The following is a 14,971-nucleotide window of genomic DNA, read 5'->3' as shown; positions in this document are numbered from 1 at the left end:
CCCAAAAATGATACCGCTCTCCAAATCCCTCGGTCCAAGATCAACATTCCTCCGACCGCGACCGATAACCCCCGGATTCCACCCTTTGCGCCGAACTCGCTGTCAGCGCTACAAGTCCGATTCAGCGTCGAAGAATACTACACCTCCAAATTCAAATGCCCATGCGAACACAAATGCGGGATCGCATACTACCCCGTCACACTCGCACCCAACCTCAACTCCCCATACCTCACAGCCACCAATAAATACACCCGCCGCAGCAGCAGGCGCAGCAACACCACCCATACAACACACCCGCACCTTCGGCGTTCGCATTCGCGACTCGATCAAGGCTGGTCCAGCGGGGAAATTGGGACGGTGGTATGCGCGCGTGCAAAATGAAAGGCCATATACAACCCAGTTTTGGAGTTCGATTGTTATTTATCTCTGTGGAGATCTGAGTGCACAGATGCTTTTCCCTGCTGAGATCTTGCCTGAGAAGGGCGATCAAGGCGCTGCTGGTCAGACACAAGCACAAGCCACGGATAGAGATGGGGAGGACGAAGAGCCCCAGTATGCTGGGTATGATCCGTATAGAACAATGCGGCATTTGGTAGTTGGGGCTGGTTCGAGTATTCCTTCTTATAACTGGTAAGTTGAAACACCCTTCATATACGCCCAAAACACAACCAAGACTGCGGATGGATGTTGATCTCAATAGGTTCCTCTTTCTCGGCAACCACTTCAACTACCCTAGCAAAATCCTCTCGATCTTGACAAAAGTAGTTGTCCAACAGACGTGCTTCACACCCATCTTCAACACATACTTCTTCAGTGTGCACTCCCTCCTCGGTGGCGCAACAATGGAAGAGACATATGAGCGCCTGAAGAAGGCCTTGCCTGTTTCTATCACGAACAGTGTGAAGCTCTGGCCGGCTGTTACGGCCTTTAGCTTCATGTATGTGCCTGCGCAGTTCCGAAATGTGTTCTCCGGTGTCATTGCTGTTGGGTGGCAGACTTATTTGTCTTGGTTGAATCAGAAGGCTGCGAAGGAGGTTTTGTTGGCTGAAATTGCGGAGGAGGAGAGGGTCAGGGGTTTGGCTGGACTGGGAGGTGCTGGGCTGCTTGCTGGGGCTGTGTGATGCTGGACTCGGACTTGGATATTGAATCAAGACGAGAGTGAGGGTTTTCTGTATAGATTCAGATTTATAGATTTGCGTTTTGGTTAGCGTTGCATTTGATACCACGTTAGATCAATGGATTTCGTTCGTTTTCTTGAGTTGAATGATAATTTCAATCATAACAAGCTATATAATCAACCATTTACAAGTATCAGTAGAATTACCAGCTGTAGATAGCTATTCGTCGAGGTAGTAGAGTCGGCCACTCACAATCGCAGGATTCATAAATGACAATGACGGATCTCCAATTCCCCTCGCCTGAACACCACTTCACTTCCACCCCCAAAATGACCTTCCGACATGTACGGAACTGATCAAGAATCAAACTACGGCTCTGACTTCAATACAGACGAAGAGGAGTTACTAGACGACCTCCTCCAAGCCGCCTCGGAACACGCGACCGTCCAGCCCGCCACTCCAACCCCAATTTCAACTATCCCGACCTTGACCACGCCCTCGACACGGACTGCTCCGGCACAGGCATTTACAGGATCTGGAACTCCCGACCCGAACTTGAAATCTCTTTCGCCTGCGGCAATCGCAGCCCTTGTTGCCGATATTGAGGATGGCGCTGGCATTGCGCAACCGGGCACACCTACAGGCGCACGCCTACCTAAGGTGCTGGGCCGAGAAGGGCCCCTGTCACCGTGGCGTGTGGGCGGGTTTGGCAGGATGGCGAGCACCAGCCCACGCGCAAGCGCAAGTCCACGCGCTGGCAACAGCAACAGGGCCAGCGCGTTTGGTATGCTTTACCCATTCCCTTGCGGTCTATGGCATGGTCGAATCAAACTAACACCATTTGCCGAAGCGATTAGTCGAGCACACCGATTCAACAGAGGGCAGGACAATAGAGCGCGAACGTAGCGCAGCTCGCGAGCAAGACTGGATCCAGCAGGACCCAGCTGTGAAAGCACTCGATACGCGGCCCCCCGTCGAGCGGTTCCGCAGAGCACCCAATAAAGCGTTTTCTGTTACGGATCTTGTTTCGCCTGCTTGGTGTGAGCTGCAGTATTGGTATACGCTCACCAAGCATGGGCGCAAGAAGCGCACGCCTGCTATGCTTCGGGGTAGTACTGTGCATAAGACACTTGAAGATGAGATATATACCACTGTTCCTGTGGATATTACGACGAAGGAGGATGCGTGGGGTCTTCGGATTTGGAATATCATCCAGGGACTGCGCATGCTGCGTGAGTATGGGGTTACGCGTGAGATGGAGGTTTGGGGGCTTGTTGATGGGGAGATTGTCAATGGGGTGATTGATCAGTTGACTTATGAGTGTCCTGATCCTGGGCTCGAGGGGACGGCTGCTGGGTTTTATGCTGATCTTGCTGCTTCCAAAGCTGCTTTGCCTGAGTATCAGATGTCTTTGTCTGATTATCTACTTTCCTCTGCGCAGGGCGGGAGGAGTCTTTCGGAATGGGGACAGAGTGGTGGTGAGAAAGTGACTGGCCTGGACGAGATGGAGCAGGAATTGCCGTCGGAGGTTTACGGTCTACCTCGGGTTTATTTGACGGATGTCAAGACCAAGGCTAGCCGGTCTATACCGACTGTTAAGAGTACTGGGTTCCGGCCTACTCTCCTCCAGTTGCAGCTCTACTATCATATGCTCAGCCGTCTCGTTACAACCGACGATGTGACGATCGACGTCCTCGCCGCTCGGTATAACTTCAACCCGGAGAGTTCATTCACGAATGCATTCGTCTCAGAAGTCGGCGGACTAAACGATGAATTCTTTGATGCCCTTTCTTCCCAGGAACGCGAAGCAAGTCCAACACCAAACGCAAAGAACCCAGCATCAAGCCCACCAGCCAGCCAAGACTCAACCAGCATCCTCATGACACACAATACTCTCTCCCGCCTCTGGGACTTCATGAAAGACCAACTCCGCCTCACATTTCTCCCAGAAACAACCCTCACATCCATTGCCCCATCTATCCCCTCAACAACCCAACCAGATCTTTTGGAGGAATACCAAACCCTCCTCTCCCCCGTCCTAACAGCCCGATACCTGTCCTCCGCCGTAGACGTGGATTCCGATTCCCGCCACCTAGGAAGTCGATCCTTCCTCTACGATCCTACAACCATGACGTCGTATCTCTCCGACCAGATGACCTGGTGGCGTGGTGAGCGTGATCCCCGTGGTGTGGAGGTAATGGATGCGTGGAAGTGTCGAATCTGTGAATTCCGCAATGAATGTGAGTGGCGTCAGGAGCGCGAGCTGGCTTATGCTAGACGAGGCGGAAGGAGGAGGACTAGTGCTTCGGCCGATATTTGATCTGGTGCTGTATGCTGTAGACTTGGTTTGGGGCTCTTTTGTCTATGTTTAGCGATTGCATAACTGTGGAGTTGATTGTTTACGCGAATAATTACTGTATTGTCTTAGCATATAATTGTCCAGATAGGTTGGACCTTCTTAAAATACATAATGAGAGAGTGTGGAAATATATGTTTGATTGTACGCTTGTGATCTTGCAAGTAAAATAACCCATCCATCGTTCATGATGCAGTTGCCGAAGATGTATGTATGTCTTTATTGTAATGAACAATAAAAAGATTATTTACCATTATTGTATGTTTATTGGTAAAGGAATAAAACTAAGAAGAAGAATCAAAAATAAAAAAAGAATGAGCGACGCAGGGATCGAACCTGCAATCTCTTGTGTATTCCATAGAAGATCTTTTCAGATTCTATCGCCGAAAACAAGCGCCTTACCATTAGGCCAGCCGCCCCAGATATGATGAGTATCACCACAAAAGCGTCTCGCGACCATCATCCTCAAGACATTAAAGTATCTACAGACTGAGAATACAAGACAGAACGTCTTTGTCAAATAATCGAGTGATATAGGGGTCATGCTTTTCCTACTGGACTTCATATATCTAGGTTTGAAAAGTTGTGAAAGATTGTGATCTAGGGTATTTACATACTAACAAACATCCATGGGACCAATCCGAACCGTGATTAGTACTGTCCAAATAGAGTATCAACAATCCAATCAGTTGTCTGTTTATTTTTGTACGGCATCATACCAAGTGCAATATGTACAGTCAAGATGAAGGATCTCCCAGGCGCTATATATCACCCAGCTGGTATTAAGTCATAGATATTCAACAACCAAACCATAATATCCTCCTCGAGAAAATTGTCAGACACCTTCATATTTCCGGGAACAGTTATATTGGCATGAGAGACATATCACTGAGATCCCCAACCCCTTAATCCGATCTCTCAACGAGCGTCAGAAATCACTTTCGCGGGTCTATCTCGGGACAAGATACCTAGGCGTTGTTATAGCATGGAGTGCGACCCTGCGCAGTGATGAGAGAAGCACAGGAGAAAGAACCGCCGGCATTGCACTTCGCTGGGGTATTTTCGCTCCCTTGGAGTAGACGACTAGCGCCCGAACAGAGTCTTGTGCAGTCATAGTCGTCGCCAGTCATTGCATTCTTTGACCTATGTTAGTTCGCAGACTGATTCAACGATCGAAAGACATACAGATCCGTAGAGACAGCAGTGTGAGCCATCGGAGAACAGACATTGGCACTGTTTTGAGCCTGAGCAGGTGGCTGCCAAGCTAGATCCGGCGGCGGAAAGCATTATCAACATGCTGAGAACCTTCATTGTGGTAATTGAGGCTTGGTGGAGGATATGTGTGAAATTTGGAGGGGATGGTTTATTCTACTGGAATGTATATCGAGGTAATTTTGCTCTATTTATCACTTACAGGCTCTATGCCGAAGTGTATAGCGATGCACTTTTCTCCGAGATTTCTCCAAGAGAGAGAGTCACCCAAATTGAATCACATGTGAGTATAAGTTAGGTCCATGGATGACAGCGTCGACCTGACTGAACAAGAGACGTTCGTGCAGATCAATTGGCTAGCAGGGTAAAGTTTGACTAGCTAATTTGACTTACGCAGGTACTCAATTTTGGGTCTCTTTCGGGTGAACACCAGCGTAGTAGATACATTGGTTCCTTACTTGGCTCTCAAGTTCTACGTATTTTTTTTGTCTCAGGGTTGACTATTATAACTTTGACTGATATTTTTCAATCTCAAGGTAGAATTGATGATGACTTCTTACCAAAAAGAATAAGGTCAAGGCCAAGGAAGCCAAGAAAGGCGTTTCATGCTCGGTTGCGGGCCGGACTGTTATTGTTCCCCGGCGATCGACCGCGAGCATGTCAACTCTAGAAAAGGATCAGGGCCCTACTATACCTAAACCTAAACATATATTAGAGTAAGACATTTGACTCGAGGATTGTGATACATCAAATATGATCCTTTGGGTTTTCTACTCACACACGTGCCTTATCTTAGGTCTATCATGGTTTCTTCTGGCTCATTTGTCTTTTTAATTTTCTAATTAAATGGTTGTTTCTCTGCAGAATTTAATATTACGAACCCCTGAAAAAATGACCATGTCATATTAAAGACACTTGAGCAATATCCATGTATTGGAGGTTCTTTTTGCCTGAAAGTGAAAAGCCGGGTATCTTAAAGCCCAGCCCTCTTGACCAATCAGGTAGATGAGGCAACCCACGACTGTTTAGTTTCTAGAAAGCTCGTTCCGAATTAGCTCTATCAAGCAGAAGTATCTACAAGCGTCCTGAGGCACGGCGCATTACAATGGCACCAGAGGTTGGGAGGATAGAACTTACGGCTGGTTGCTCAAAGTAGTGCCCAGGCATCTCCCACGAGGCTATGAACATCATTTATAATATCAGAATTGCAAAAAAAAAAACATACAACAGTAAGGATTCGCTAGTGGTCACCCACCTAACTACTAACTTACCGGCGTGTGGCTTATGTGCGGTCAGTAGTCCGGTGGGTGTCGCCCGGGTGAGAAGTGGGTGAGCGCCGCTTTACGGTCGCGCGACCGGGGGTGACAAGGGTGAGTGCGTTATAGAAAACTGGGTTGGGTCCGACTGGGTTTTGCGAAAGTCCTGCCTATTGTATATCCACTAATTGCAATAAGGGTTCATTTCCTTTAGCCCATGGGATAGGTAATTATAAATAACAATATATAATTGAAACCGAGGAACTAGATTTACAAAATAAATATCTTTATATATCTAGCTCTTTATGTCTAAAGATACACACTATATATCCTATCGTAGGATATATCGGATCATATAATTTGATTTAAGTACCCTATAAGTATATGACTATGGCTAACGTAGTAGGATTGATTGGCGTTTGATGACATATTGTCAAGTTACGTTCCCCACGCTGATTGGCGTCCAGTAGGTCTGTAACAGATCAATTCAATTTACCCTATGAGATAGGGATAAATAGATTTCTTTATTTATGTCATAGTGGACAAATGATTTCAAAATAGTCCTGCACACCAAAAATACAATTGGATCCAACACCACTCCCAAAAAAACGTTGGACAAAAGGAATTCCAGATGATATTTCAACATTGGCCAACAGACGATCAATCTGTTGCTCCATGTTGCCGGAGTAATTCAATTACCTCGTCACTGTTATCTTCATCGAAAAGTCCCTTCCCACTCGAAGCGTCCTTTGCTGCAGCAAGAGCATTTCTGTATTTGCCGTTCTCGAGTGACATATTGACGTCTGCTCCTTGTTCAATAAGAAATTCCACCATTTCCACATCGGTATTGTATGCCGCCATCGCCAGAGGGCTTCCAAAGTCCCCATATTTGAACGGTTCGTTCAATGAGCATCCAGATTTCACCAGCAACTTCACGGTGTCGACACGATGTCCAGAGCCAACGGCAGCATCGAGAGCGTTTTCGTGATATCTATCCTCGGCTGTAGATTTCACATCAGCACCAGCTTCGATCAGGGTCTCAAGGACCTCAATATTTTGATCAGTTGCTGCCGCTGCTGCTATCAAAGCAGTGCTGTATTCACCTCCTTTCAGAAGGGCGTTGACATCTGCACCCTTTCCAAGAAGAAATTTGGTATAATCATCCCTTGCGTGATATGCTGCGGTAGCAAGCGCGCTGCCCCATTCGCCTTGCTCTGGCAATGCATTGACATCTGCTCCAGCTTCAACCAGACATCGGAGCATCTCAATATTATCGGGCACTGATGCGGCTGCGATGAGAGCAGTGCCGAAGTTTCCTTGCTCTGATAGAAGATTCACATTTGCTCCGGCTTGAATCAGACACTGGGCCACTTCCAAGTACTTTTCTTCTGCGGCGATTTCGAGGATAGTACCATAGCCTTCAAACGAAGGCTTCTTATTTGGATTCGCCCCCTCTCAATGATGTACTTCACAGCTTCGAACAGACCGCCCCGAGTGGCCTCCTCAATTCTGTCAGTCAGATCGGAAATTCCTCCTGCATCGACCAGGTATTGGACCACTTCGAAGTCTTTGCTGTACAGCGCGTATTTGCCAAGCTGCTCCCGATGGATATCTGCTCCGGCTTCAACGAGATACTTGACAACCTCCATTTTGCTTTCACCTGGCTTTTGCTGGCAGATAACCAGTTCAAGAGGAGTCTTTTCAATGCCTTTGACAGGGGGGTTCAAGTTGGCACCGGCCCCCACCAAAGCCTTCACGATTTCAAACGTCCCAACGACGGAAGTGGCTTTCTGGAGAAGAGTAGTGGATTCGTCCGGAGTCATTCCGCTCGATATGACCAGGTTGACGTCCATATTTCCTTCTTGAATGAGGTATTTGGCACCCTCAATGTAGCCACAATTCATTGCCGCGAAGAGAGGATGTCCAGACGGGTCAGCTATGTTGACGTTGACCTGAGCACCGACGAAAGTCTTCAGCAGCTCAAGATTCTTGAGTTTGACAGCCAGCGCAATCGGCGTCCTGATATCAGTCCAGCCAAATTGCTCCACTTCAAGGTATGATTGGTTCACATCCGCATGTCCCTCTGTGATGAGGTACTTGGCGATCTCAATGTGTCCTGCAGAAATTGCTGCAGCCAAGGCAGTTGGATGCTTTCTATCTTCCGCTGCCGTGTTCACATTTGCACCCACCTCGACCAGATACTTGACGGTGTCGAAGTGTCCTTTGCGGACTGCAGGCTCCAGTGCACTGATATAAGCCCGACCCTTCATCTCTGGGCTCACATTTGCACCCCGCTCAATAAGCGCCCTGCATATCTGTGCAGAGCCACCTTGAGCGGCGACTGTAAGCAAGGTGTGACCCCTGTTGTTTACCAGCGAGGCATCGAATTCGGCATCTTGCCACCAGTCTGACAGGATGTCATAGAGGGCGAAGTGACAAATTGCGAAAATAGGAGCATCTGCCTCCAAGTCGGTTTGCCATGCATCATGATAAGGCGAGGGTGCTTGATTGAAGCCGCACAGGTCGACACCTTTATCGCCCTGACCAGCTGCGGCTGCATACAGACGGTAGCTACCCGGGACACTGCTTCCATAGCCTATCGCCACTATCTTGTCATCATCTCCTGCAATCACCTCAAACCACCTTTGGTATTGTTTGCTGCCTTCAGAGGGCGATCCGAAGAAAGTCTTCAAAAGAGTTGCAAGGGTGCCTTTTTCGTCATCACGTGCAGCCTGAACGTGCTTTATCCACCAGTGTCTCATGTAAACATGGAACGGATGCATGAAATTGAAGATATCAGTTGGCTGCACATTTATATCCCAATCTTTGAAGTTGATTTCGCCATCCTCGCCCTCGTATTTGGTGTTCAGCCATGACAGACAGGCAGTTGCGGCATGTAAGTGGGCTCCCGGAAGGGACCACTTTCTGTTGGATTCAAGATAGTCGCGGACCGACAGATGCGCAAAACGCCAGACCTTGAGCTGCGAGTCAAGAGCAAGGAGGTTGTTACATGAAGACATCAGTCCCTGCTCATCGATCTCCTCGGCCAAAGCAGGCTCCTCGCCGTTTGTGTTTACGCGAATGGCGCATAGGATCTGAGACGTATTCAAGGGCTGCTCCGCGGCCATAACCCACAAGATTGCCCGCTTAGCTAGCATCTGCTCCGTCTCCTCCAAATCTTCGATCTGACTCCATGCTTCATCGTACGCCTTTTGAAGAGTGTCTGGGAGGCTAGCAAGCTGCTTCTCCACACTCAGTGGACTGTTGCACCTTGAAATCTGATGGGTTTGCAGAGCTGCCAATTGGAACATTCCTTGACAACGATCGAGCAATGCATTGATGATGTCCTCTTTCATATTCTGAACGAAGCGCTTCTTCTTCGTAATTCTTTCCAATTCCGCAATCAGATACTTATGGATATCACTCTTGTTATCGCTGGCGTTGATGGGAAGGTTGGGAGTGTTCTCCATCTGATTCTCAATATCAGGATCAGGTCTGCTGGAAATGAAGATCCTAACAGAATTCTCTGATTGGGCAATGAAAGCTTTCAATGCATCGATAAGAACATCCCTTGAGTCTGCGTCACATTCGTCCATCGCATCAATCACAATTGTCGTTCTGTCGAAGATATCGATCGACAATTGAATTTGCTGTTTGCACTGACTTAGGGAGAAGGTCGAGCCCTCCTTGCGACACTGTTTATAAAGCTCATGGAGTTGAGTTTGCGCAGATTCAGGACTGTTCACTGTGGTTGAGAGTTGGCGCACAATACTTTGAAGAATAGACTGTGGCTCTGACCGGGACCGCTCGTTCTTATCACAGTAAAAGAATGCAAAGCCCTCGCTGTTGCGGGTATCTTGGAGTTGATCCTTGATATCATCGATAATAGTCGATGTCAGATAAGTTTTTCCAGTACCGGGAGAACCCTGAAGCCAGAAGATAGAGGATTTGACTTTCTCCCACTCGTTGAAGCTCTTGTTCTGTAGTAGCCACTTGCCTGTTCCCGGCGTTCTCTGCTCCCTGATGTTGTTGTGATTTTCACCGAACGGAATGGTTGAAATCCATTCCAACATCTCGGTGTGCTCCTTCTCGTCCACCTGCTGGAGCAGATGCTGAATGCCTTTATCGACCCGTTTCATCGGGGCGTTCAAAGCTCCGAGCATTTCAACCATACTATCATCGGCGTCTGCACTTCGCCTGACCTCACATGCCGAGACATCACGCAGAAGGTCATCTTCCTGGCTACCAATGTCGGTAAGGCCACCGGAGACCTTTCCTGGGTTGAGGAGAGCCTGTAGGGTGCGGGTGGCTGTGCTCTTACTAAAGAGCGTTCCGGATTCAGAGAGCAGATCAAGCGATGTCTTGTAAATCTTGGTCAATGAAGATTCAAGATGCTTGGATAGGTTATCGGTAGACGATGCTGCGGTGTTCTTCAGGTATACAGATTCATACACCTGGCCGCGACTGATCACACTAACAATCTTCTCGGTAGTTGCGAGCAGAGCAGCCATTTGTTCACCCTCAATGACGGGTACCTAGCACTGGCTGTTAGCTGATCCGTAAAGTCGCATGCACGCAAAGCGGGTAACGTACCTGCATGAGAGATTTGATTGCCGACCACGGGAGAGCGGCCTGTGGCGGTGCAAACTGGATAGCAATGTCACCAGCCTTTTCTAGCCAGTCCACAATGTTGTTGGTGTAGTCTCGGAGGACGATGTCCTGGTCGCCGACCTTAACTTTCCAAAACTTCTTCTCGCATTCCTTCTGTCTTTCGTCAACCGCCTTCACCAGCTCATCAATACTGCCTTCGACGGACGCACTCTTGGCACTAGACTGGTCAAATCCCATTTTACTCAATTGCTCCTGCTTAGAGGGAGGCAGGGATTTGAGTGCCTCCAGCCATAGGTCCTTTGGGGCATCTGGTTGTTTCTTTGGCTGTTCCGCTTTCAGCGCTGCGACGGGCTTTTGATCTGCCGGTGCGCTCGGTGGAGGTTTTGGGGCTTCGTTGACTTTTTGATTCACACGAGGCTTGGGCTAGGGACTCCAGGCGTTAGTATTGTCCATGGCAGTGAAGATTGTTCCCGGAAATGAAGATTTTAAGCCAACTTCTCGGCAAATGTGGGATGACACTCACATCCTCTCGTTCATCGTGCTTGTGGCGGTGAAGCTTGTTCTTCAGTTTTTCGAACATATTGCATTCGGTGGCTTTGGATATTGCTAAGAGGAAGCGTGAATGAGCCGAGACAAGAATTATTCTCTTGATAATCTAACCCTCCATTCAGAGCGTCAAACTGAAAACTTCTGACACTAGGGAGATAAAATAGAGCCGAGTAAGAGGGGTAATTTTGTCCCTTATTTCATGTACAATAGAGAACCGATTCCGAGCAAATGAAGTGGGTTTATGCAGGAATTATGGCAATAGATCCACTCGTATCTGCATATGCCAGAATCAACAGGTTACCGAGATCTAGTAGTGGACCCAAACACCCACTCAGACCTTATTAAATGAATATACTGTACGCCTAAATGAAAGAGTGCTCCACAGGCTGTTCAGCGCCCCCACAGCTCCCCTTTACTACAATAGTGTGTACCTAGCGCACGAAGATTTTTCGGCTGAATCTTCCCGCAAGCGACAAACGGAAGAAATTCACATACCACACTCACAAGTCACCTTATCCACCATTTACTTAAATATTCTCTAACCCACGAAGGGAAAGAAAATTATAGATCACCATAATGTATAATGTGACACTTTCGATGCTAAGAGCGGGGACCGTCATCCTTACCAACAGCTATCAAACTTGAATAGACATCTTTCAGAAGTATACACCAGACTGGCTACAACCGATTAATCTTTGATGGATATCGAGATTCAACCAGCAATGGATCAATCTAAAGAACACAGTACAGTCACCTCACAACTTGAGAGCCATTAAAAATAGATCAAATCTGCCGTACAAGTAAGTCCACCTCCCCGACCCGATCGGCTGAGGATGTGGGGTCCAAATACCCCTTCTATCGCCGTGCAGAACAGAGACGGGGCTTCCCGAACCGTCGGAATTGGCAGTATCCTATCGTGATGGAGAAATGTGGACTACAGTTATTCTCGTCCACGGATCCCAATGCCGTCTCACACCACTCTTTAGTCCAAATCACCCTAGATGCCAATCTAAAGCATGCCTTTACTGCTCACCTGTGACCAAGGGAATTGTCAGCTCAATCGACAACCATTTGCTCCGAATAAAGGTTAGCCAACGAGCCGCGAGTTTCATCCCAAGAAAACAAAAGTGGAGAAATGCGATCTCCGCTCGTCCCGTCAAAGATCGGCTGAAATTCATTTCCCAGGTGATTCAGCCGGTCAGTTCGCGCCACTGCAGTGGAGACTATGACGATACACCTACATATGTACATACACTGTAGCTGTCTCCCCGCTTCAATTCGCATACGGTGAACAACTAGGCACCTACAGTTGCGCCTTCCAATTCATCACACTTTCCCCTAGAAAGACCGTTCCCGCTCTCCCATGAAGTACCCGAAACTATGGGGTTGATCGGACTCTGCTGTAGCAAAAGTAACAAGGCTGAGTATCTAAAGTAAGGCTGGTGGGAGAAATTTGAGGGCCTGCAGGTGTATGTCAGAGCAAAGCCCCTTTTGATAAACTGTAAGCTTGCGGAGTGAAGCAGAGAGAAGTCCTGGCTAGGGCTTAACTATTTTTCTAAATTAGCCACTCCTATAACTTTGCTGAATTAGGAAACGCAAACTACTAGATATTAACTTATAGACAAACTATTCCTATATAATAATGTCTTCTAAGCCTACTTAGATGTGTAGGAACAAAATAGTGTACATAACCAAATCAATGATCGGCGAGCTTAATACTGAACTCGGACGGCTTTGGTTGTGAAGAGGGTAGAAATTAGGATATGCCGACAATTTAGGAGGGGCTTGGTTATATGGAAAGCGATATTGCGCGACAGAACAATTTTAGTTAGAAGGTACTTTTAAATTGAAAATGATAGTCTTAAAACTGAGTAAATAAGACTGTGGGGAGGAAGAAGAGCAGACCTTGGTGATGATCCGGGTTCTATTAATTCGATGTTATCTATGATTTTCGAGGAAAAAATACAAGCATACAGTGCTAAAACTGTGCGTACTTTTTGAGCAAATTCTGTTCAGGGGGTTTAGACAAAAAAGGCCGAAGGGATTGGAGAGTAAGGCAGCAAGGGCACTAAGCACAACGAGTGAAAATAGATAGTGTAGTGGGAAATCACGACATTTGTATGATTACTGTTCCATATCTTCTGTTGTCTTGTTCCTTTTTGTATGTTTGCTTGTTTTGGAGTCTTCATGGAATTCTTAAGTATGGTGTTTGCATGTATTGTTTTTCTGTTCGAACTTGTGTTCAAGTTCTTGCTTGTGTCATATTGTACTTATGTTTGTTCTAAGTTTTCTTTATGTGTTTCTTCATGTTCTTGTTCTTTTGTTAAATCTTGTTTTGTTTAATATTGATAATGCCAAGTAGAGCGCCGAGTTAGTCTATCTAGAGGTATAGGCCTTCCCGTGGTATTTATCAAGTTATAATTAAGTATACGAGTTGTAAAGGTTTCTAAATAGTAGACATAAGTAACAATAGATAATTAAACACGAAGAACTAAACTAGATATTGAAATGGGAGATGCTCGATGGCAGTCTGGTCAAAACAGACGGGTCGACAAATGGTGGCAAGAAAACCCAACAACAAGTCAGGTCTGTGAGCTCTAGACAGATGATGCCTATCAGGGATAATCAGATGCTATATCAAGGAGCATAATGATCATAAATCTTGAATCAGGAAATGAGTGGCATTGTTATAACTGTCTATCCTTCTCTACAGTCGTAGGTTGCCCATAACCCTTCCTCGAGGATATCACTGCCTGAGGCAGTAATCATACAAGTGTCGTGATTTCCCCACTACAATATATAATACCCTTATATATCCTAAGTCCTTCGTTAGTAGTATAGTAGATAGTAGAGTAGTAGATAAGCCTTAGTAAGATCTATCGTTCTACCTTCGACCTTTCTACCGCTTACATGATCACGTGGTTGCCGTGTGATAATTAATTGTAGTAATCACTAAGACGGCGAATCGGAGGCCGGAAGTGGCCTTACCGTCACCTAGTGTTATAGTGTATTCTAGGTGATAGTAAATCAAGGGCCGAAAAAGGCGCCTACCTTGTTCGTCCAATCGTGTCTCTCTGATTGTTTGTCACGTGATCCTGATAGGTCGGTCGATTGACTGGTCTATGACCGCCTATCAACAAGTTGCGGCCCCATACTGATTGGTGCCTGGTATGTCCGTAACACTAACCACCAGAATTGCTACAAGTTACTCTTAATTTCATATTATAAAGCGCAAATGATCAAATATCCTTAGACATTTCAAAAAATTTCAATATTACTAGGGATTAAAACCATTATCTTTCAGAGGCTTATTATTACAGGAGTAAATTAACGTGATTCACTACCGAGCTGCGCACACAACCGAGCTGCGCACCCCACCTAACTTGATCATTTTAAGTGGATTTATCTCAACCAAAACGCCATTAAATTAATTAAACTAAAAACGAGGTTTATTATGACAGGCATTTCTTCGATGACCTAGTTCCCTACAATCAGAACACCTAGGGGGTGCCCTTGTATACGGCTGGGAAGGTGATATAGCCTGAATTCCCTATCAGATATCTGCCCTAAACTAGCCTGTACTAGCTGTTTTATCAAGAATAATACCTCTGAAACTGTAAGGCCTTCTTAAGAGTAGATCTGCGTTGTAGATCTAGCCTTCTTTCGCTTCTTCTTCTCGTTCTCAGCGCGTAAATCGCTTACTTCTTTCTTAAGAATAGCTGCTGATAGCATTGTGATTTGACAGGCTTTTAAAACCTGATTTATCGCCGAATTTAGCGGACTTGGAGGGCTTTTTGATCGCTCTTTTAACAATGCTTTTATCGAGGAAGCCTGTTTTTGTAATTGGATATAATTCGAGGGCGTTTTTG

At 46.6% G+C, this 14,971-nt stretch overlaps 3 protein-coding genes across 3 annotated transcripts; 1 reads left to right on the top strand and 2 right to left on the bottom strand.

Moving 5' to 3' along the window:
- Window positions 1-7: 7 nt before the first annotated feature.
- On the top strand, window positions 8-3,438 carry N7511_004874 (uncharacterized protein; the record flags this gene model as incomplete). Its single annotated transcript, XM_057127299.1, has 4 exons — window positions 8-630; window positions 701-1,067; window positions 1,518-1,902; window positions 1,976-3,438. 4 exons carry the CDS (start codon window positions 8-10, stop codon window positions 3,436-3,438), a joined length of 2,838 nt encoding a protein of 945 aa, XP_056986189.1.
- A 1,004-nt stretch (window positions 3,439-4,442) lies between these two features.
- Window positions 4,443-4,785, bottom strand: N7511_004873 (uncharacterized protein; the record flags this gene model as incomplete). Its single annotated transcript, XM_057127298.1, has 2 exons — window positions 4,443-4,610; window positions 4,660-4,785. 2 exons carry the CDS (start codon window positions 4,783-4,785, stop codon window positions 4,443-4,445), a joined length of 294 nt encoding a protein of 97 aa, XP_056986188.1.
- Window positions 4,786-6,602: 1,817 nt separating this feature from the next.
- On the bottom strand, window positions 6,603-11,133 carry N7511_004872 (uncharacterized protein; the record flags this gene model as incomplete). Its single annotated transcript, XM_057127297.1, has 4 exons — window positions 6,603-7,264; window positions 7,324-10,477; window positions 10,536-10,976; window positions 11,077-11,133. 4 exons carry the CDS (start codon window positions 11,131-11,133, stop codon window positions 6,603-6,605), a joined length of 4,314 nt encoding a protein of 1,437 aa, XP_056986187.1.
- Between the last annotated feature and the right edge of the window lie 3,838 nt (window positions 11,134-14,971).

The sequence above is a fragment of the Penicillium nucicola genome, assembly GCF_028828085.1.
Source record: "Penicillium nucicola strain IBT 29836 chromosome Unknown utg000003l, whole genome shotgun sequence".
NCBI classification, from domain to species: Eukaryota; Fungi; Ascomycota; class Eurotiomycetes; order Eurotiales; family Aspergillaceae; genus Penicillium; species Penicillium nucicola.
Note: the sequence above shows the minus strand (reverse complement) of the source record. Positions and strands in the feature narration are given on the sequence as shown.